General features: G+C 31.6%; 2 protein-coding genes across 3 annotated transcripts; one reads left to right on the plus strand and one right to left on the minus strand.

Moving 5' to 3' along the window:
* Positions 1-3,604: 3,604 nt before the first annotated feature.
* Positions 3,605-5,201, minus strand: LOC132717394 (uncharacterized). Its single transcript, XM_060700855.1, has 2 exons — positions 4,893-5,201; positions 3,605-4,087 (listed from the first exon to the last, which is right to left on the minus strand). The coding sequence occupies exons 1-2, from the start codon at positions 5,097-5,099 to the stop codon at positions 3,920-3,922; spliced, it is 375 nt and encodes a 124-aa protein (XP_060556838.1). The 5' UTR covers positions 5,100-5,201; the 3' UTR covers positions 3,605-3,919.
* Positions 5,202-11,251: 6,050 nt separating this feature from the next.
* Positions 11,252-20,383, plus strand: LOC132717395 (uncharacterized). Of its 2 annotated transcripts, none has more exons than XM_060700856.1 (7): positions 11,252-11,505; positions 13,491-13,805; positions 15,007-15,378; positions 15,519-15,581; positions 16,472-16,639; positions 19,153-19,314; positions 19,610-20,383. In XM_060700856.1, the coding sequence occupies exons 1-7, from the start codon at positions 11,448-11,450 to the stop codon at positions 19,621-19,623; spliced, it is 1,152 nt and encodes a 383-aa protein (XP_060556839.1). In that variant the 5' UTR covers positions 11,252-11,447; the 3' UTR covers positions 19,624-20,383. The 2 variants fall into 2 exon arrangements, with proteins under 2 accessions (XP_060556839.1, XP_060556840.1); XM_060700857.1 differs by lacking the exon at positions 11,252-11,505 and adding an exon at positions 12,246-12,341.
* The last annotated feature ends 856 nt before the right edge of the window (positions 20,384-21,239 follow it).

Consider the following 21,239-nt stretch of genomic DNA (forward strand, 5'->3'; position numbering starts at 1 on the left):
TTTGATTTTAAACCAGCACTAATAAATGCCCTTGTGTAAAGACATATGATCTTTTGCTATATTTTTAGCGGACCCTATAGCTTTTTTGAGTTCATTTCCAAAACACGCTATTCATTTGAAGGTCATAATCCCAAAGGACTGTAAAATGCAAATGATTAATATCAATTTTCCTCATATTTATCTCTATGTGTAAATTTAAATATCTAGGAGTGATTTTAAGGTCCGGTGAACATTATAAATTTTCATATAATTATGTTTGTATTGCTTTCTGCGTAGCCCATCTTTTATTTATTTTTAAAAGGTGTGCTGATTCTCTGTAGAACTATATTAAATCGTCACGTAGAAAGTAACATAAGAAGAAAAATCATATACAGATATTTCATCAAAAGTAAGCCAGGAGAGGTATTCTCCAAATCTAGTGTACAATGTTATATCTTATTTTCCAAACAAAATACACATGAATAAATGTCGTTCAGTTAAAATGAATTCATGTCCGGATCTCCTAACATTTTATCATTTAATTTAATTTTATTAAGTTTTTAATTGAAAGCCAAGGCGTTTGATATCAAACCATATCTTTTTGGTATTTTTAAATGCATTTTGTTTTGTATTTGCAAAGCATGACACTTTGGAAAAAAGTTTATTTCATAATAATCAGACGGTTTCACTTCCTGGTTTAGGTTTGAAATGCTACTCCTATTTCCCTTTTTTCTTCTATTCAGAAGAAAAGAACATTTCTCTTGTATTTCTTGCATCATTAAAACAGGATTTGGAAGTACTTTAAAATTCTTTAAACGAATATGTTCAATCTTCTTTAGATATTTTTGTTATTGGTAAAAAAACATTAAGACGACAACGACATTTTTCCAAGCAAATTTAAAGGGATTGATTTTGCTAGAAAAATTCACAAACTATTGAACTAGGTGACCGAGTCATTTAAACACTTGGTAGTTCAATTCCCACGGACAAAAAATGAGATGTTTCCAGTGATACTACTTTTTCATTATCCTATTTTGTCTTCAAGTATCTAGTTCATAATACTAACATCCTTTTCTAAAGTTCAATTACTTACTATATCTCAATTACTAGGTATCTTTTTAAGTCATTCTGTTTCTTTGTAGGCTTCAAACATTACATTACTTTCTGGCTGATTAAATGCACGATGAAATAGATCCCTGATTAAATTGCTATTCATGTTTAATTTCAGAACAGAATACCATCTGATTTTAAATGTGTCATATTTTTACTAGATCATTACTAGACAAAAAGAGTGTGAACTGCAATTAGTGTTTTGTATTTATTTAATTAATTGAGGAATCAAAACATCATATATTGTTTTAGCTATAAAAATATTTCTTTTTTAAAAAAACATTGTGATTGTTACTCATCATATAGAGTAAATAATGTGAAGTAGTACTGGATTTAATGCACACACAACAAAAGCATTTAATTTAGCAATAAATAAACGATAAAGGTAGTAGTAAAATGCAAATTCTCAGAGTGTTTTTGTATACACTGTTTACAGATTTTGCTATTTAAGGACTTTATTAACTTATCCATAAGGTATAAGCACCTTCGATACAAATGTTTTAACTGTTTCAAACGGTCTAATCGCATTATACATTTTTGATATTTTATTATTATAATGTGTTGTAATATCACATGAATACCAAAAACCGTCCGAGGTTATCCTGAATATAGAACGTATAGATGGTTTCTAACAGCTTATCGAGCTTATATATCATGAATGCATTTTTACTTACTCATAATAACAATCACAGTTGTTTCATGTTTAACATACAGTCAAGACGAAATCGTGATCGTAATGTTCTTTTGCATGAAATAGTTTTGGGATAGCTAGACTAATTGCTCTTTATAAGAATTTAACAAGATTATTGTGATGTTTTTCCTGATACAAATTATCACTATAAATGATCGCTACAAACATATTTGGCTGTCTTTTTGTTGATATTATTCAAGAAGATTCCGAAATGATCTTAGCTTGAACATTTCAGATGGCCATATCAAACGGTAATCATAAATTGACAGTCTTAAGGGGATTCCTAAACAACACTATCACACAATCGCGAATAAATTTCACTGTCATAAAATTTGAAAAACAAATAAACTGGGTTCAAGGAAAAGTCACTAATGTAAACAATTGCTTATTGTTTGGCTTAAGTGTTTTAAACAAAATTTATGGTAACATAAAGTAAAAAAAGTCTAATAATATTAGTTCAAGTTCATCGATTGTTTTATGTATTTATATTTCCACTCAAAATTTAAACGCAATTTCACAAGGGTTTACAATAACTGGTCTTGTAATCTTATTGTTTTCTGGCTAGATATTGTCTTCGGAAAATTAATAGGGCTCTCACCGCTGTAAGGAACTAAAAATTTATATATATTCATGAATTGTTCATAGGTAAAACCTGTGTAAAATTTAAAGTTTTAAAGTTGTCTCTAACTGTACTGTCCCCAACTGACTCTACATTGAAATGACATTTCTTTTGTACATTATCGTCAAATTTGGTGTTATGTGAAGGTTTTTTAGTTGTAATTTTCCTTCTTAGATTTTCATTTTCTAGGACCTGTTGTGCCATTGATTTAGTCTTTGTAGACAATTCCTCTTTCAGAGCACTATTTTCAAGCAACTGCTCTGCCATTTTTCTTTTTAATTCCATATTTTCAGCTGCCAAGGCCAACATGTCTAATGGTGATATCATTGAAACAAAAAATTCATGTTTAATATAAGTTTAATAATAAGCATTGTAAAATATTTTGCAGGTTCCACTTATGCAGCCATTAGAGCTTCAGGGTCACACAAATTATTGTGGAGATCTATCAATGCCATTCCAGCCAAAAATAGAAGTACCGGACCTGGTGCTAAATAATAGTGATAAATGGGCTATGTTGGTAAAATCTCAGGAAGAAGCAGAGGCCTTAGAAATGTCCAGCAGAGATCAAAGCCATTCAACAGTATGGCATAAAGAAAGAGAGAACAGAATCACTGCCTCAACATTTTGGAATTTTATGATTCGTAAAGCTGATTTAAATGATAAATTTGTAAAAAACACGATACAGCCCAAGTCCTTCAAATCTGTGCCCACTTCATATGGCAAAAATAGTGAAAGAGTCGCCATCAACATGTATCGAAAAAACAAAGAATCATGTACATGAATGTGGATTTGTAGTGAATCCCCTATTTCCATTTCTTGGTGCAACCCCGGATGGGAAGGTCTGTCAAAATGGACAGTCTGGTATATTGGAAGTTAAGTGCCCCTATATTATCAGAGACTGGAACATTTTAGATGCGTTAAGGAACTTTGAAAAAAAATAATAACTTGTTTGTTGAGGAGGTAAATGGAGAATTATTATTAAAGCGTACACATAAGTACTGGTATCAAGTACAGGGGCAGCTTTTAGTAACAGGGGCAGAATTTTGCGATTTTGTAACTTTTACAAAGAATGATCTTAATGTGGAAAGAATTTATCCAAATAAAACTGACATGAAAGAAATATTAAGAAAAATGTCTGCAGTATATGTTGAGTATGTTAGCAAACTCTGAACTCACCAGTGACATTGTCATTTTTCAAATGCATATTTGTTACAGATTGAGGTTGATCTGTTGTTACTCCTTGAAAGTTGTATTGCTGGCTATTTTCTTCATCACTGAAATATTTATCAGTTCAAATCATATTATCACAATTACCTTATGATTCAATAGAATATTCTTATTTTGGCAAAAAATGTACATGTATCTCTTGTTAAACTTTTACAATTATAAGTATCAAATTAACTTTTAAAAATGTTACTGTTATAATAAAGTTTACCTACAGGTATTTATGCACATTTAACACTTGAATATTGTTTAAGTTATGATTAATATACATGTTTACATGTATGTGTAAATACTCACTAAGATTGTAATTGTGATAGGATTTTGCGCCGCTTTTTGGGAGGCTCTGACATAGGTCTAGGTTTTGGTGGAGCTCTGCATGGTGTGTGCTTAGCTGCTGAACCTGTACAACTGTCTGCTGGATAAGGGTCGGGGTATTGCTCAGATGGCCCTCCTTCAGGGAAATGCTGCAATCAAATTGTTACAGCTTACTGTATTAAAACTTTTCTGATGGTTTATATCCTTTTTGCAGAAATAAAATATGTTTAACAGGAAAATGTGTTGTTTTATCTTTTAAAGATTTTTTCATTTGTGAAAATTTGTCTGAACCAGATATTTTAAAATAATGAATTATTGCATATAAGCTCCCAAAATTGGGTATAGACTTCCAGTTACAATTAACTGTATTAATTTGAATATGATTATGGCTAGCACACCAGTATGAGGGTGAACGGTCTTGGTACGAAATGTCTGTCACCCAGTCCACTTTTTCACATATTCCACCCGTACTTCACTTCAGTGTTGTTATATTTTCTGGTCCTTTGGGATCATTGATGCCAACACTATAAAGTGTTGAGAATTGAGTACCGCTCAAGCCGGTGCTAGGGGGCGTGAGAGATGTTGCACTTATTCATTATCCCTCATGTACAGACTCAATAAAACCGAGTCTGCAATTCTTATGTTATTTTGTTGTGATTGATGCTTCCGAAGGATCACTTTGTTTCCAGAATTTTATATATAGACTGAGCGTAGTCAGTGCAACTCATGACAGAATGGATTCCATTCAGCTGCTGAAAATATTTCAAATTTGTCAAGGCCTTATGCAAAACTAAATACGCCGTCTGATACAAAACCGGCCATGAAAATGATAAGCAAAGACATTATACCCCACCCACTTTCAGGAACATTTTCCTAGTCTACTCGGTTTAGAACTTAGAAAATTATACAAAAACAATTTTAAAAAACTTCGTTCTTTCCTTAATTTGTTCATACCTTAGTGCACACATATAAATTATAATTCCCGTCAATTTTCTCTACATTTAGTTGATCGTGAGGACGTCCACAAGCCTTGTTCCAGCGTAGGCACCTTTCACGGTTTCTTTTAGGCTTCGGAAACGGAATAAACTTGATTTCCCCTACCAATCGATCAGGGAAACGAGAATCTGACTTGCATAGTCCCCATTGACATCTTTTAACCATTTTATTTTGATTTTTCACGATAAATTTATGAAATTCTAATACATCGAATAATTCGTCGCCGTGTTTCTTGGAACCGTAATGTCCAAGGGTAATGTCTAAGGTAACACCGCTTGGGGGGGGGGGTGAAAATCGTAATCGCTGATTGGCTAAACGGATATCATTTTATCGATTTGATTGACAACTGGCGTCTGGTCAATTGACCGAGGTAGCACTAAACTAATTGCAATAATCAGAACCGTCTGCCTCTAGACATTTATGTTCATAAGATGGATAGCTAAAGCTGTAAATATACAATAATTCTTCCCTGTTAATATGCGTTATCTCTTATAACCACGTGAATTCATTGAATTTCATATCTTGTTTTTCGTTTCTTATTAAACATCACTAAGATTCCCACGTCTCTAACGTATGGATGCCTATAGAAAGTTATGCATATTTTCAACAATGAAAGGATAGGAAATAAATGACTGTAAAGAACCAAAATGTTCATAGTTATGCAATTACCATAAATGTCGACCTTAAAACATTTATGTGTGTCAAATATGAAGGGGAACTCGTTGAAAGAATAATGGTCATATATTACAAATAATGGTGTACCCCACATGAACAAGTAATTATACCTTCATGTTCATATTTCCGTCACATTTTGATCGCCCTAGTATGGAACTGCGTGAGTTATATGAGCAACAACCTCGTTATAGATTCATAATGCAATACATATATATCTACATGACCCGAATATGAAAATGTTTTTTTCGGTAGATTTTTTATTGAATTGTCACGGAACTGTGTGTTATAGAGAGAAGCTCACAGCGGGTAGTCAGTCACAAAGAGTAGTAAGTACCAGCAAATTTTGTTTGTTTGTTTGATTTTACGCCTTTTCCCAACAGTATTTCAGTTATATAAGCGAGTAGTTTCCTAACCATCGTTCCTGAAATAGATAAATATAGAATCCCTAAAGAAAGCCCAACACGGCAAAATTGAAAATGTTGCAGGCTCGGTTTGATTGAGCCTGTTCATGGACGGTACTGGAAAGTGCAAGTCACCGTCCACGCCCCCTAGCACCGGCTTAAGCAGAATTCAACATTTAGACGTGAAATAGTAAAATTTTGAATTTAGAAACATCCGCAGATGTATTCATACGGCGGTTATCATGGAACCTTCAATGTGACACTTTCGTGCCATTCCATGAAAAGCGGCGTATGGTCCCCAAGTAATAAAAAGCGTGTGCCCTAAACGAGAAAACAATGGGCGGAACTAAATAAAATGGAAATTTGAAAGGGGATCAGAGGTTATGAAGCCTGCGTATCACAGATAAGACGTCAAAAGACAAATTTAAAAAGCAGGCAACATATCCTAAGGGTGATTCAACATTATTCAAGAAGGAATATTGGAACCACCCAACTAGAAAATGCCGAAAAGTTGAAACTAAAAATACCACAAGCACAACAATAATGTCGTGCTGAACGATCTTCAAGGATCGAAAATATAACATCATTGATTAAATGTACGGGGAGACTGAAGTCACACCAGTACTTGACTTCCTTCCACCATGCTAGACCACCAAAGTATCTCCCGGGGATCAAACCTACGCAAGTTAGGTAACTGGATTAGAAGTCACCGACGCTAACCCCTCGACCACGGAGGCGGTTATTTTGCTTATGGTGTTATGTGCAGTATAATGAAAAAAGGCTATATATTAAGCAATGTATAAAAAAATCGAGAAAGTATAAAACAAATCTATTACTAAAAATGAGCCGCGTCTGATCAGGATCCATGCTGTTTGCTGTAAGTTTCTTCACTTGTATTAGAGTTGATATGCGAACAACATGGATCCTGATTAGACTGCGCAAATGCGCAGGCTGGTCTGGATCCATGCTGGTCGCAAACCCATTATGTTGGTTTTGTCGTGGCACTGCTCAAATGTTTTGTAAGAATGGATTTGGTTGGGTGAAGCGTATTAAAGAAGAACTCACATGTTCTTTTTTTGCAAACCAGGTCAACCAGTGACTATGTATTATGTCAGTGTAGCAATTGGTTAACAAGTTAGCCAATTTACAAAAAAAAACTGTAAACACCGGAAAGGTCCATTCTGGTCATTTCCTTGTATGCAACCTTTGCAAATGTGATGAAATTTGTGTCTTCTGCTTTCTAAACTTATCTTTTCTTGGAATACTATTGATCATACGTACGCACTCTAGCGTCATCAGAGCCTACCTGTAAATAAATCTAAATGAAAGCGTATTAGAAAGTATTTTCAATGTTTAACGATTGTTTATCTTTATGTCTTACATAATCCTAATTGTCATTGTAGATATGATAAGAAATAATGTAACAGAACCATTTAGCAGTAGTTTCATACGTAAACTGGTATATAGAAATCATTAAGATGTTGAAATTACAGGAGTTCCCAGTTAAATTCAACGATGCCTGTAAAAGTCGGTCAGTATTTAGGTGCAGAAGTTTAACCGATAGGTAATAATGCAGAGACCTACTCCGTTACAATCATGAATGCCATCATACTATCATAGCAGTAAGTATTATTTTATAGGTATACGTATTAAAAACACCAGAATGTTCTTATATAGTCATTGGGATTGGATTTTTTTTCATTATATGATTGCTTCATGAGGTCTACTGGTTAATTGTTTTGTCACATTAAATTCCACAAATTCTGTACATAAAGTCAATGTGTACTTATATTATGAAAGTTGAATGATACATGAGAAATTCATCATTCATATCTCTACCTGTTTGAGTATTCACACAATTGTTTGAAAATATATTTAAGCTACAAAACGTTAGAGCGTTTCCAAACCATTGAAAAGAATATATTCATTCACATGAAAAAATGTTTGAATATTATAAAGTTGATAAGTTGAAAAAAAGGGTATATGAAAAGAAAGATGTCCGAGGTATTTTCGATGTTAATCTCTATCAGATGTACTTCTGAAGGGTAGTTAAATTGTCAGGAAATAGGAAAAAAGCTTACAAGAAATAACATATTGTGAAAGGTATATGCGTTCTGAATAATTGCATCTTAAAAGAAAATGGATACTTTTATTACATGATTAGCATAGCATGAGACGAGAAATAATTGAGGAAGCACCTTACATCACTGCTGGTAAATTACCTAGTTTTATACTCATGTTTGATAATTAGGTAGAGTAATATTAAATCTAAAAGAGAGTTTTGGGTCATTGACTAAATACCATTATATCTAATAGTAACTTCCGGTTTAGACTAATTCTGTAGGATTCTTCATATATTGAAGTAATTATACATAATAAACCATGCAGAGATACCTATTGATCACATATATAACCACAGATTAAAGATTAAAACATTACAAATGAGAAAGTCATTTATTCTTTGAAAGGTGTTAATTAAATAAATACATTTGGCCTTTTTGGCATATTATCAACTAAAAGTTTAACTTAGAAACGATTATTAATTTAAAATTTGTAAACGTCGAGATATATTCACAGATAAACTGTAATAACCATATTAAGTATGTTTTATTGTTTTATTGAATTCTCTTATAATGCAGATATTACTTAAAGCGGCCCAAGTGTTTCTTAAGGTTAAATAGGTTTTTTTTTTAGATAAATCCTTTTATGTATTCGCCAAACCGAAAGAAATGAAGAGGGAAAATAAAATTTAAAATTTAAGACAATAGATTACATTGACACCTTTAATCTAACGGTCATTTCTATATCTTAATAATTTGTAAAAATAAAGCGGTCGATCCGTTTCCCGATCTTCTATTTTTAGAGACAACTGTCACTTACGCGTAATGTATAACTCTAATTATTTAATATATTAAAAAATTTATAAATCAAACATACTAAACTCGTTCACATAGGGAGTCTAGAGTTAATATTATTAGACTTTCGTTTCACTTTGTAATTATAATCTTTACTTCAAGCACTTCTTGCCAAATAATTTGCACTACATTGGTGACTTATTCATGAATCCATTGTACTTGTGATATTAGAATTTATTCGCGATTTGTTTAAGTGAGTGTTAAGATTATCATTTGATGTGGTCATGTGCCATGTTAAAGCCAAGATGATTTATTAATTTTCTTTTAAAATCAATAATATCAACAAAAATAGACAGCCAAAGCTTTTGACCTCTTATAATTTCTTTTGTAAACATTTTTTTTGTTCTCAATAAAGCATCCCTTAATAAAAAGTGTATTAACTTTGATGTTTGATGACTTGTATCTAAAGGCATAAGAGAAATATCTGATGAAATTACTACATGTATTGTATTTACATTATATCTATTGTTTATACCTTTAAAATTTGCTTATCGTTTCCATTTCGTTTTTAACAATGGTAACTTCTGTAAGAGTTATTCCCTTTTAAATCAACTCTGAATTGATTCTAGTACGTAGAATTACAGAAAATGAATCAAATTGAGAACAGTCTCCAACATTGTAGTAAAGGAAATAAATATCATTAAATCTATTTCATAATATATGTATACAGTATACATATATGTATACATATATGAAAGGAAGAAAGCCATGAGCGAGAAAATTAAACATAGAAAAATCGCACTAAATATAAGCAAAGTGATGAAGTTATACGAGCTCGTCTGGATAAAGATAAAATATCGAGAAAAATAAACTGTAGACACAATTACTGATTTAAATATATAGTTTCATGACCATTTAGCCCAATTAAAAAATATACTTTAATAATGATCTATTATATATCATATAATTATCGACAACTGTTTTATTTTCTTTTAGTAATATCCGTGCAATATGGGGAAGAAGGCTTACACCACAGAATGACCGTCAAAAGAAACTGGTTAGAAATACATCTTGAAAGCTTGAAAACTTGCCTCATCGTTATATTACTTTATAATTTTACATGTGTATATGTGTAAGCAGCGGGATGATGCTTTCTACGTGAATACATCATATCTTATGTTCGCCTTATTACGAGTATCTATTAAACAAATCCCTTCTTAATAATAATAATAACAATAATAGTAATAATAGTAATAATAATAATAATAATAATAATAATAATAATAAAATTAAAATGAATATATAAAGAAAGATATTCTGAAGTTAACAAACAAAATTACATATTGCAAATGGCACTTTCCACCTATGTAAATTACCAAACACGAGGCCAAAATAAGTAAAAATAGCCCTTACTGCGGTACTCAAGCAGTAGAAATGTAAATACAAATACTGCAAAATCAGCCATTAATCGCATATAACATGGGAATCATTATTTTTTATCTTGTATCTCTTTACTTTTCTTTAAAGCACAGTTTGTTTTCCTAGTGTTTGATTTTCTTGAAATTTTCTGGCACATCTGGAGGCATACAGCTTTAAGGATTATAACCGTCCGACAGCAGTTACTGGTAAGTACCGTTGAAATTGCCTCTTCTTTACTTTGGTGTCAAATTAGTGCATGGATTTTAGTGTGTCAAGTGTAAAACTTGTTAATCTTAATATTTATTTATGAAAATATTACCAACGTGTGTGTTTCACTGGTAGTAGTTCCTGATTTAAAGGGAAGATAACCCTCTTTATTACTTTTCTATGTGTGGTATCTTTTCAGACACTGTGTACAGGTGTCCACAGCGAAAAATGTGTTAGCTCCGAGGGTTGACAACACACATTTGTGTCCATAACGATAGGAATAAACACTCACACGCACACTAGCACACTCGTGAGAACATTACACGAAGACAGTTATAATAAATACAATCATTATTTTATATGATCATAACATAACACTCCTCTATTTCTGTGTATAAAATGTATAGTGTATTGAATCACTAACAACTCCTCCCTCAGACTAATTTAGAGTGAATGTGAAGTAAAGGGAAATCAATCATGATTATAAAGTAACCTGCTTGTTTCCCCTGTATTTCAACTAATGCGATCATATACTTTAATGATTCAGAATTGAAATGTAAATTAAACCAATATTCCCCCGATTTAAATAAAATCAATATCTGTATCAAATTAAAAATATTATTTCTTTATTCAAAATCATTGCATTAAAAAAGAAAAATACATACTTTTAGTAAATATTACAGGTACGAAATTGATGATCCATATATGGTAATTTTTCCGTTTTCGACTTTTCTCTTTTGTTACGTTGATTTTAAAGATCAATTAGGAAGTTTAGAAACATGATATCGACGCTTTTGAATACGTTTGTTTTTAAAAATAGTGAATAAACAAAAGAAAATCTTTACCTTTAATGGTTAACGAGCGTGTCGGTGTATAAAATTGGCGGTTGTTAACACCGAAATTATTTTGATTATATTTCTTCCGGGTGAAAATAAGTTTTATACTTCTTCGGTAGAATGAATAAAGTTGCATATAAATCATTCATGGTTTTATACATGGTACAGTGCATATCAGGTGAGTTATTTTAATGTCTAATTATATCATATAGTACATGTTTTCTTATTAACAATATCAATTTAATCGGTAGCTAATAACTGTTGATATTCTGTCCACATTGAAGGTTCATACGCACGTTTGTGTCCATAACGATAGGTATTTGCAATCGCACGCAAGTACTCTCATAGAACAACCTCGTGAGAACAATACACGAAGGCAGTAACATCACATGAAATCAGTATATTAAATAATTATAACATATCACTTCTCTAGCTTTTTGTATGGAAAGTATAGTGTATTGAATCACTAACATCTCCCCTGACTAAGTTAGAGTGAATGAGAAAATTTTAAAAGGGAAAGCACTCATGATAATAAAGTAACCTACTTGTTTCCCTTCTATAATTCAACCTTTCGATGTGGAAGATGCTATCAATACTTTATTTAATTAAAATTTTAAACCATTTTTACCATCGATTTAAATATAATCAATACCTCCTTTCAATTTGATATTTATTTCTTTATTCAAAATAATTACATGTAAAGAAAAAAAAGCAACTTACATACCGAATTTAAATAAATAATACAGTCAAGTACTTAGGCTAATAGGAAGTTGTGTAACCTGATATTGACGCCATTAAAAAGTTTTTTTTTAAATAGTGAATAAACGCAAGCAAATCTTTACCATTAATGGTTAACGAGGCTTATCGATGCATAACATTGGCGGTTGTTAACAATGTAAATATATTGACGATATTTCTTCCGGGTGAAAATAAGTGTTGTTTTCTTCAACAGTAGAATGAATGAAGTTGTATATAAATCGTTCATGGTTCTATTCATGATACAGTGCACTTCTGGCGAGATATTTTATTGTTTAATTATATTATATAGTATAATATGCTTTCTTATTAACAATATCAATTTAATAGGTAACTATTAACTGTTGTTATATATTTCCAAAATGACACTGAACCGTAAGAGTAAATAAGACCACAAAAAGAATATATGCTGAAATTTGTCGTTTACAGTTCTTTACCGACATTTATATGTATCGATTTACATTCACTAATAAGTGAAGAAAATCAAGTAAAGATTATTTCATTTATATATTTCCCGTTCATTTGTTAGAATAGAACTGAACGTATATAATTTGAGAACATATTTAGTCCATCGTTACATACATAAGCATTTATTTATTTATATCCATAAAGTAATATGTCATTTTGCTGTAATTTAATTTAATTTTTATCGTATATATGTCGAATGAATGGTAACATATGTGCCGGCGTTTGTTTATTTATTTTTTATTTATTTATTTATTTATTTATTCTTTATTTATTTTATTTTATTTTATATTATTTTATTTATTTATTTATTTATTTATTTATTTATCTATTTATCAAAATTTTAAAATATTCTTTCGAAAACTAATTGCCCCATTTCTACAGTTAGCTAATTTATTACACATATTTACAATTGTATCTTGTAACATTTGCGTAAATTGTAACATTCTTTGACGTGTACAATAATGATAAAAAAAATAATTTGGAAAACATTGATGCAAACACGTATCTCTTTCAAATAATTTTTAAATAATATCGTGCCACAAAATATGTTTAGAGCTATCATGTAATTACAGAGTTTTGTTTGAACTATGTACTTAGACAGATTAGTTTGAACTATCAGTATCAAGAACATTTTATGTACTATATCTTTAACAAAGAAATGTGTTTGATTTACATGTATTTATACAACATATTAAGTGCGAACTGTATCTACTATTAAAAAATGAATTGATAAACGGAAATGAAAAATAAATAAACAAAATAAGTAAACAAATAAATAAATAAAAAAGTAAATAATGATAATAATAATAATAATAATAAAATAATAATAATAAAAATAATAATAATTATTATAATTATAATAATAATTATGATAATATAGTATGAATAATCATGATAATAATGTGACTATTATAGCATTAATATAAATATTTGTTCCAGCACAACTGTCATCAGTAGAAGAAAAAAGAAATGAAACACACTGTGATACCGGCAATGTTAACATAAACTGTGGAAGCTCAGTGATAGCTGTTGATTCTATACTGTATGGATATGATGCGACTTGTGATTCGATTTGTTGCGACTTCAATACAGACCATTGTTTAGAAAGTGCGACGACGCCGGATAGAAGTGATGCTAGGCGTCAATGTTCTGGAAAATCGTCCTGCACTATTGACCTCGGAGGGGTCCGAGCCTTTTGTTCTCTAGGAACGCACGAACCTTCCTATGTTACAATTTATTATTATTGTATTCCTTGTAAGCAACTTTCAACTAAGTTTTTATAACTTAATCTTAACAACATTCTTATGTATTGAAACTTGATTTTAACAAAGTAAAATACTCAATCAAATTAATTTATAGACGTAAATAAATTTCAATAAATACACATATAAATTTGATATCAAAAATTGTTTTGAAATTTTGTGTTTGCTAAAGAATTTGACTCACTTATGGCTCCCAAAAATTTTAGATAATTTTTTTTTGCCTTCGTCGTCTGTCCGTCTCTCCGTCCGTCTGCATCAAGCTTGTCCGACTTGCAAATGTCAAACTGCTGGCAGGATATCAATGAAAAATTCAGAGGAATGATCAGTACATTTCCTAATCGTTTATATCGGCAGCACAAAATAGCCATCACAGCTATAAATAGGCCAAACCGCTGTGGGATATCGACAAAACTTCACAAGAGTGATGAGTACCATACCTAGTTGTGGGAGACATTATATGTTATTTTGGTTTTGGAGTGATATATGTGGATATATTACCTGTTAAGATTTTATATCACCCGAGCCGTTAGGCGAGGGTGATATTTTATCTTGGCAGGTAATATATCCACATATATCACTCCAAAACCAAAATAATAATTTTATTACCCTTCCCCTGCCGAGTTTAGACGATGTTTAAAAAAATCATTGCTGTTTCAAATGAAACGTCGAAATAAGATTCCCTTTAGGATACCTCTTCGTCACAACATGACGTCACATAAATACATGACGTATTTTTCCCGTACCTTACGAATTTATTGCAGTAGTTGAATAAAATTATATTATGCGAGCCAAACAAGAGAAAAGGAGTAGTCTGTTGAACGCACTTTTTTGTCATTAATATCAAGCTTTCACAAGGTCATATTTGTTTTCGATACTGATGGATATATGTATCAGTACTCTATTTTGGTAAATATTTATCATTTGACAGGTAAAAATTGCTTTTAAATCGGAATTTACACCGCGTAAAATCGAACCGTACGCGCATCACCTCAGCGCATATTGTTTACAACGTTGGGTACCAAACGGGGAAATTTAGTGTGTATATTACCCGTCTGGCTCGGTTATATCAATTTCTTTCGGGTGATCAATATCCAATCAAAAAGGCGGAAAAAATCTGGAAGGGTAATAAATCTTTTTATGACACAAAACCCCATTCTTAGTTATTCATAAAGTATTATGTTTTATGATTACAGCTGAAAGGAAGTTATCCGTATGTTCAAGTGACACAATACAGTCATCGAGTTCACCACTTTATTTAACAAATAAAGATTATCCAGGTGTGACAACAGGCGGATCAACGTGTTCTTGCTCTCTAGAAATATATGATTGTTCATCTAGTGTTAACTTATATATCATTGACGCTGATTTGTATTTGGATACATCAAACTGTGAACAAAGACTAGAAATATGGGACAGTTTAAACGTGACATTACAGGAGATCAAATGTGAAAGTTACTATGGATCTGACATAACCACTCACACTCTAAACAAGCATTATATCACTATTAACTTTTTGGACAATTCCAATGCTAACCAGGAAGGATTATTTTTTCTTGGATTTGCTGGTAATTATAAATATCATTTCATTTGATCAAGTATTTTTGTTTTCATTTCCTCCGTTTCTGCATATACAAATATAATATAATTGATTAACTCTTGTCTTATTCAAGCTATTTGTGTAATGATTTTATCTCTTTTATTCTAGCTTCAGCAATCAATACTCAATTCAGTCTCAGCTGCTCTTCTGTACCGGAGACTCGATGTATTGGTATGTTTTGCTATTTTGTAATCTATAAATAACGGATCGATTTCTTAACCGCCTCCGTAGTTAGAGTCGATGACTTCTAATCCAATTACCTCTCAATCCCCGGGATATGCCCTGGTAGTTTAGCGCGGAGGAAAGTAGTGTAGTACTGGTGTAACTCTCCAGGAACGATGGTTAGGAAACTACCCGCCAATATGACTGAAATACTGTTGGGAAAAGGCGTAAAATGAAACAAAAAAACCTGATCGATTATAGGTGAAGCGTATATCGAAAAGGAAGATAACTTGTAGTGTGGGATCGTAGTCAGAAGTGTAGTCATTTTTGATCAATAAAAATAGCTTGTTTACTATTAAAAATCTATTTCATTGAATTTAGCCCCAAAAAAACGATACAATGACAAGACTGTTTTATGGAAATTAAAGTGTTGAATGGCTAATCTAGGTTTCAACTTGTAATTTTTGTAAATGTATTTGGTTTAATGTGTGATATTTGTAATGCTCAGGAGAGCACAATTAGGATATAGCATCATATACAAATGATGTGATACCATATTGTACTTCCAATTTACTAAGAATTCATTGAAGTAACAGTGATATAATAGAATAACTTGATCTATAACTTTTTTGATGCCAATGCATTTTACTATAATAACGGATCAGACTATGCTCTTTCGCACATTGTGAGGATCATATTTTCGTAAATCCATCGGCCAGATTTAATTACTCCTATAACTCTATTTCAATATTATATTCATTGTACATTCAAATATAAAGTAATTGGCATAATGTCAGCAATGTCATTCCGGATCAAACTTTGGTATTTACCTCGTGTCATGTTTGCATATTTACTACATAAAGAATATTTAGAAGTATATATGTAATTGCTTTATTTAGATTGTGCTTCAGTAATTGATATTAATAATGGGAATGCTTCATTAATCGTTGAGAACGACTCATCTAATGGAGCTCGTGCAAAAGTGATTTGTGAAGACGGATATAACACTACAAAACCGACGATCGAATGTTTAGACACGGGTTTGTGGGAAACAAGTACCTGTATTGGTAAGATATTATGAGCATTTGCTTGTAGCTCGCATTTTGTTCGAAATAAAAAATAGAGATATTGCTACAGTCGCAAAGAAAACACTTAAACCCCTTGGCTTCTCGACCCATCAGGATATTAATATGACTTCAAGACACATGGATTTTTTCACCCCTTTTTACACGACTTTTCGACCCCTGGTTGGTAAGACCCTTAATCCATTTTTGTCATAAAGAGGGCAGTTATATACTTGGAGAAATAAGTTATGGCAAAACGCTAATGCTTGAATTATTTCATTACATGATCAGACAAATTCAGAAAAGGTAAAGCAATATGGCAATAAACTAACATTGTTTTTTAAATGTCCCATGATATAGCAGGAATAATACACATTATTTTTATAAAGCTGGGAATAAATATATATTTAACTAGGCCCCGACAAAAAATGAATGAATGTTGATTACATGAGCGTTTTGTGCATCGCTTGTGTATTCATATTTACAGATTCTGTATTTTTGTTAAGATTTAGTGTATTTTTTTCATGTGACACACATGTATGTTATATTGGCTTTAATATAATTATATTAAACAAAATCAATGATATGTAGAATTGAAGATATATCTCGTTATTATCTCGTATCTCATATACGCAATTTGTTTCGCTCATAATTTGAATTAAGCAATACGTCAAAAAGCTTCGAAAATAATGTCGTCGTTATCAGACCTAATTATGAACAATATAATCTTGAAATTATTTAATGTTTTAAATTCAATATATATCCCTATAAGGGGTAGAACTATCCAGTCTATTTAAGGGATCTCGGTGACCTAGGAGTCTGTGTGCCATGGGTCGAGATGTCTAAGGCATCGATCGACGTGTCAATGGTCGATATATTATAGAGTCTTACAGTCATGTCGGCGTTTCTGTTGCCTTTCCCAAAAATTTGAAATAAATTATAACTGTTTAAGTGCTTAATGTATTGTCTACATACTCTACCACAACAACCCTTTGCCTATAAGCAGAACAGACTAAAACTTGACCTTCAGTTATTAATTGCCTTAACCCCATCATAGTCATATTACTAAATTTTGCCCTTTATTTATTTGTTTAATGGATTGTCGTCTTCAAACTTGAACACAGAATTCCTAGGACTGGCCTTGAAGTCTATTTGAAGGCCTTCACTCATAAATGACATTGACATTGTAGGTCATTATTGACAGTCTGACCTTTATTGCTGTATATGGCTTAAATTTTGTTATTTAATGAATAGATTGACTGCATATAAAGATAATTTTTTAGGATAAGACCTTTATGTAAAAATATTACTTTTTAAATTGACCTTGTCTCATTTTTGGCCATTACCTTGATTTTTAAATTATTGAATTTTCGATGAAATGAATGGAATATTTTCTACCTGGACACTACAATCTTTTGGACACGATCTTGTAAAAGGTTGGAGAGACCTTGACTTTGAGTTTGAATGACTTTGACCGCCAATGTCAAATTATGGAATGGTTGTTAAATTGGTCATGATAATTTTGTTCTTTATGTGAGGATTAAAATTATACTTGGATAGAACAAGAATTGTTTCCAAACATGCATATTGATTAGGATATGAATGACTTTGAACTTTTATTGACCTTTATCGTGAAGATTTTTGGTGTTAGTTGTAGCTATTTGATTTGAGTCATGTGCACAGTTATAGATGTAAAAGAAAAACAACATTTATATTAGCCGACCTTGATTTTGACGAAGTTACCTACTGTTGAATTTTGATATGAGCTGGCATAAATAATTTGACAAAGTGACCTACTTTCTAGTCCTTTCTAGTCCTTTGATGTACATCTTTGAAATTTGGGCGCTGTGCAAATTTAGAAGTACGTTTGAACGTATCACCTTACCTACATAATTTGACGTAGTGACCTGCTTCCTTGCCCTTTAATATACAGCTATGGAACGAGGACCATATGCATATTTTCAGATGTAATGTTGATCACTGTACATTATTGAAATTATTCATACAGAACAACAAATTTACTAGACATACCTATAGAAATACAAAAATATTGAAAACTCTTTTTTAATTTTTCTTTTTCAAACTTTGCTCAAGCCTATCAGTTTGCTTTTCAAGAAAAAGTAAAAAAAAGTCGAGCGCTGCCCTACCCGGCAGTGGCTCTTGTTATTATTGGTGATATGAGATGGGAAGTATTATATTCTCTAAGTAGTGCGCAGTGGCTACAAAAACCACAATTATGGATTCTTTTATGTGTTCAATATTTGATAATATAACTTCGAACTAGTAATTTGAGAGTCACAACTGTAATACTTGGAATTAATTCAAGGAGATCAAATCGAAAGCCCTTCATGTAGTGTAACATTTTGATCAATATTTAAATTGTATGGCTTTTGTTTACTGTAAAGTCCATGATTGTACAGGAAGATCTATTTAAAATTTAACTGTACTTAATGTCACAGATTTCTGTAATCAAATTTTTATTGAGAATCAGAGTAATTCCTTTTCTTTTTTAAAAGCTTATGGTAACGGTGATATAGACGCAGATGAAAATAAAGATGGTGGACAAGATTTTGCAATATGGAAAATAATTCTTATTGTCCTAGCTGTAGCTGTAGCTCTAATAGCAGTGCTGATTGTTGTCAGATACTGTACAAACTGTAAACGTGATAAAGATACAAGTAATGTACTTTTTTAGCTCTATAAAGTTTTTAGAGAACTGTTTTACTTCACCCCGCGTACTTCATTGCGACCAGTTTCTCATCAAAGTTTTGGTGGAGTAAAATAGTTTTATTATATTTTTTTCATTTCATTTCTTACGGCATCAACTTCAAACTAAAATATATGTTCCTTATTATGAAAAACATCTCATGTAACAACGTTCAATAATCTAGAAAAATAGTTTCAGAATTATTTCCCCTTGAACATACAATTTCTGTAAAATATATTATTCTTTATACTCTCCTCTTTTTTCAGCCCACCACAACTGAAGGTGTATGGTGCACAATTACTATCAAAACTCAAAAGGGGATGCTCCGTCGTCCGTCGTCATTTTTCATCATTCATCTTCTTCTCTTAAAGCGCTGGGAAAATTTACATGAAATTTGGTCTGTAGTTTCCTTGTGACAGTCATACTTATATTTGCTCATATCCTTCGAATTGGCCTATGTTTGGGTCAAAAGAGCTAAAAATATAAGAACAAAATCACTTAAAACATTTTTGTACCGAATTAATCGATGGATTATCACCAAACTTTGCGTGTAGCATTCTTAGGTAGTTTAATATCAGATTTGTTCTTAATAATTTGATCCGCCCATTGTAGAGACCACTTAAGCTTAAAATAGAAACAAACCTTAAAAAATATATATTTCTTCCGACCTAATTGATGGGTGATCACCAAACTGTGCCTGTAGCATTCACGGCCCTCTTTTTTCTTAAGCCTTAGGGATCATCTTCAGGCATCAAATATATGTTCTTTATCATCAACCCCGTCTTATGTGACACGATTCTCTAGAATCAATATCTTAAGAATAATCTCATGGACTTTCCTATTAAATGTTACTTTTCACAATAACATCTTTATTTCTTAAGATATGTACCTATGTATTTCAAATTTCATACATTTGTTACTTATCCTCACGGGTCATTACTCAAGGGTCAATATTCAGAATTATCTTCTTGATAAATTTGTAACTTTCCTTATTTTGTCTGTAACTTATATACTTCCTCAGGGATTAAATTAAGACTTCAGATATGTGTTTGTTATCAACACCTTTGTAATTTGTGATATAATTAAAAACGATGTTCCAGAAATATCACCGATTAACTTTTTATATAGCAAGATATATAAAACCCCAGGCTGTTATGACATTTGAACCTCTTGGGTCAAGGTGACCATTACAAGATGACTAAAAATATAATAATGGTTTCCGGACAATTACTATACTAAAAATAGATATCTTAATCAAACTTAGTACACTGTATATTGTTTATAATATTTTATGATATATCAAGCTTATAGTAAGACATAGAATGGGATTGTCTTTGACCCCTTGAAATCAGGGTCAATGTCACCGTTACTAAAATGGAAAAAATTGCATAATCCTAATTGTTCAGTTTTAAAGTTAAGAATGGGCGTAGCTCCCAAGTATAAACCAGATTGCCAATATATTTGTTGTTGTTTCCCGTTTGTACCATTAGCAAAAAAAAAAACAAAAAAAAAACACGTTTCATCGTTTCATGTTCTCACATCATGTATACCAAGGGGAGAAAATCCCTTCAATGTACCACTGCGAGGGACAGAAATGAATTCATAAATTAACATCCAGGTGATTAATAACAAATTTACTTTATAGTTACAGATTTGCCTCTGGGTTTGATTGATCATGAAACTACGTGACGTGACCGATATTGAGTTTGCGGTCCAGGGCCGACATTTTTTTTATATGAACCTTAACGTAATAAAATTACCAAAAGAAATGCGCTTTAACTTAATATGTTCAAATTGTAGAAAAAAAAGAGCATTGTTGGCACTGAAGTCACATGTATCGAATCAATAACGTGTTGTGTTCTTGTTTTTCTTCTTCTTGTTTTTTGTCTGACATTT

This window comes from Ruditapes philippinarum, unplaced genomic scaffold (assembly GCF_026571515.1).
Source record: "Ruditapes philippinarum isolate M1 unplaced genomic scaffold, ASM2657151v2 ctg5771_1_1_1_1, whole genome shotgun sequence".
Taxonomy (NCBI): Eukaryota; Metazoa; Mollusca; class Bivalvia; order Venerida; family Veneridae; genus Ruditapes; species Ruditapes philippinarum.

What these genes read in the sequence shown, in the direction of transcription:
- LOC132717394 (XM_060700855.1), bottom strand. Translation starts at nt 5,099, where the DNA reads ATGGTTAAAAGATGTCAATGGGGACTATGCAAGTCAGATTCTCGTTTC. An exon ending in ATTTATATGTGTGCACTAAG is followed by an intron (nt 4,088 to 4,892) that starts GTATGAACAAAT and finishes ATTTGATTGCAG; the next exon opens with CATTTCCCTGAAGGAGGGCC.
- LOC132717395 (XM_060700856.1), top strand. Translation starts at nt 11,448, where the DNA reads ATGAATAAAGTTGCATATAAATCATTCATGGTTTTATACATGGTACAG. An exon ending in TTATTATTATTGTATTCCTT is followed by an intron (nt 13,806 to 15,006) that starts GTAAGCAACTTT and finishes TTATGATTACAG; the next exon opens with CTGAAAGGAAGTTATCCGTA. An exon ending in ACCGGAGACTCGATGTATTG is followed by an intron (nt 15,582 to 16,471) that starts GTATGTTTTGCT and finishes TGCTTTATTTAG; the next exon opens with ATTGTGCTTCAGTAATTGAT.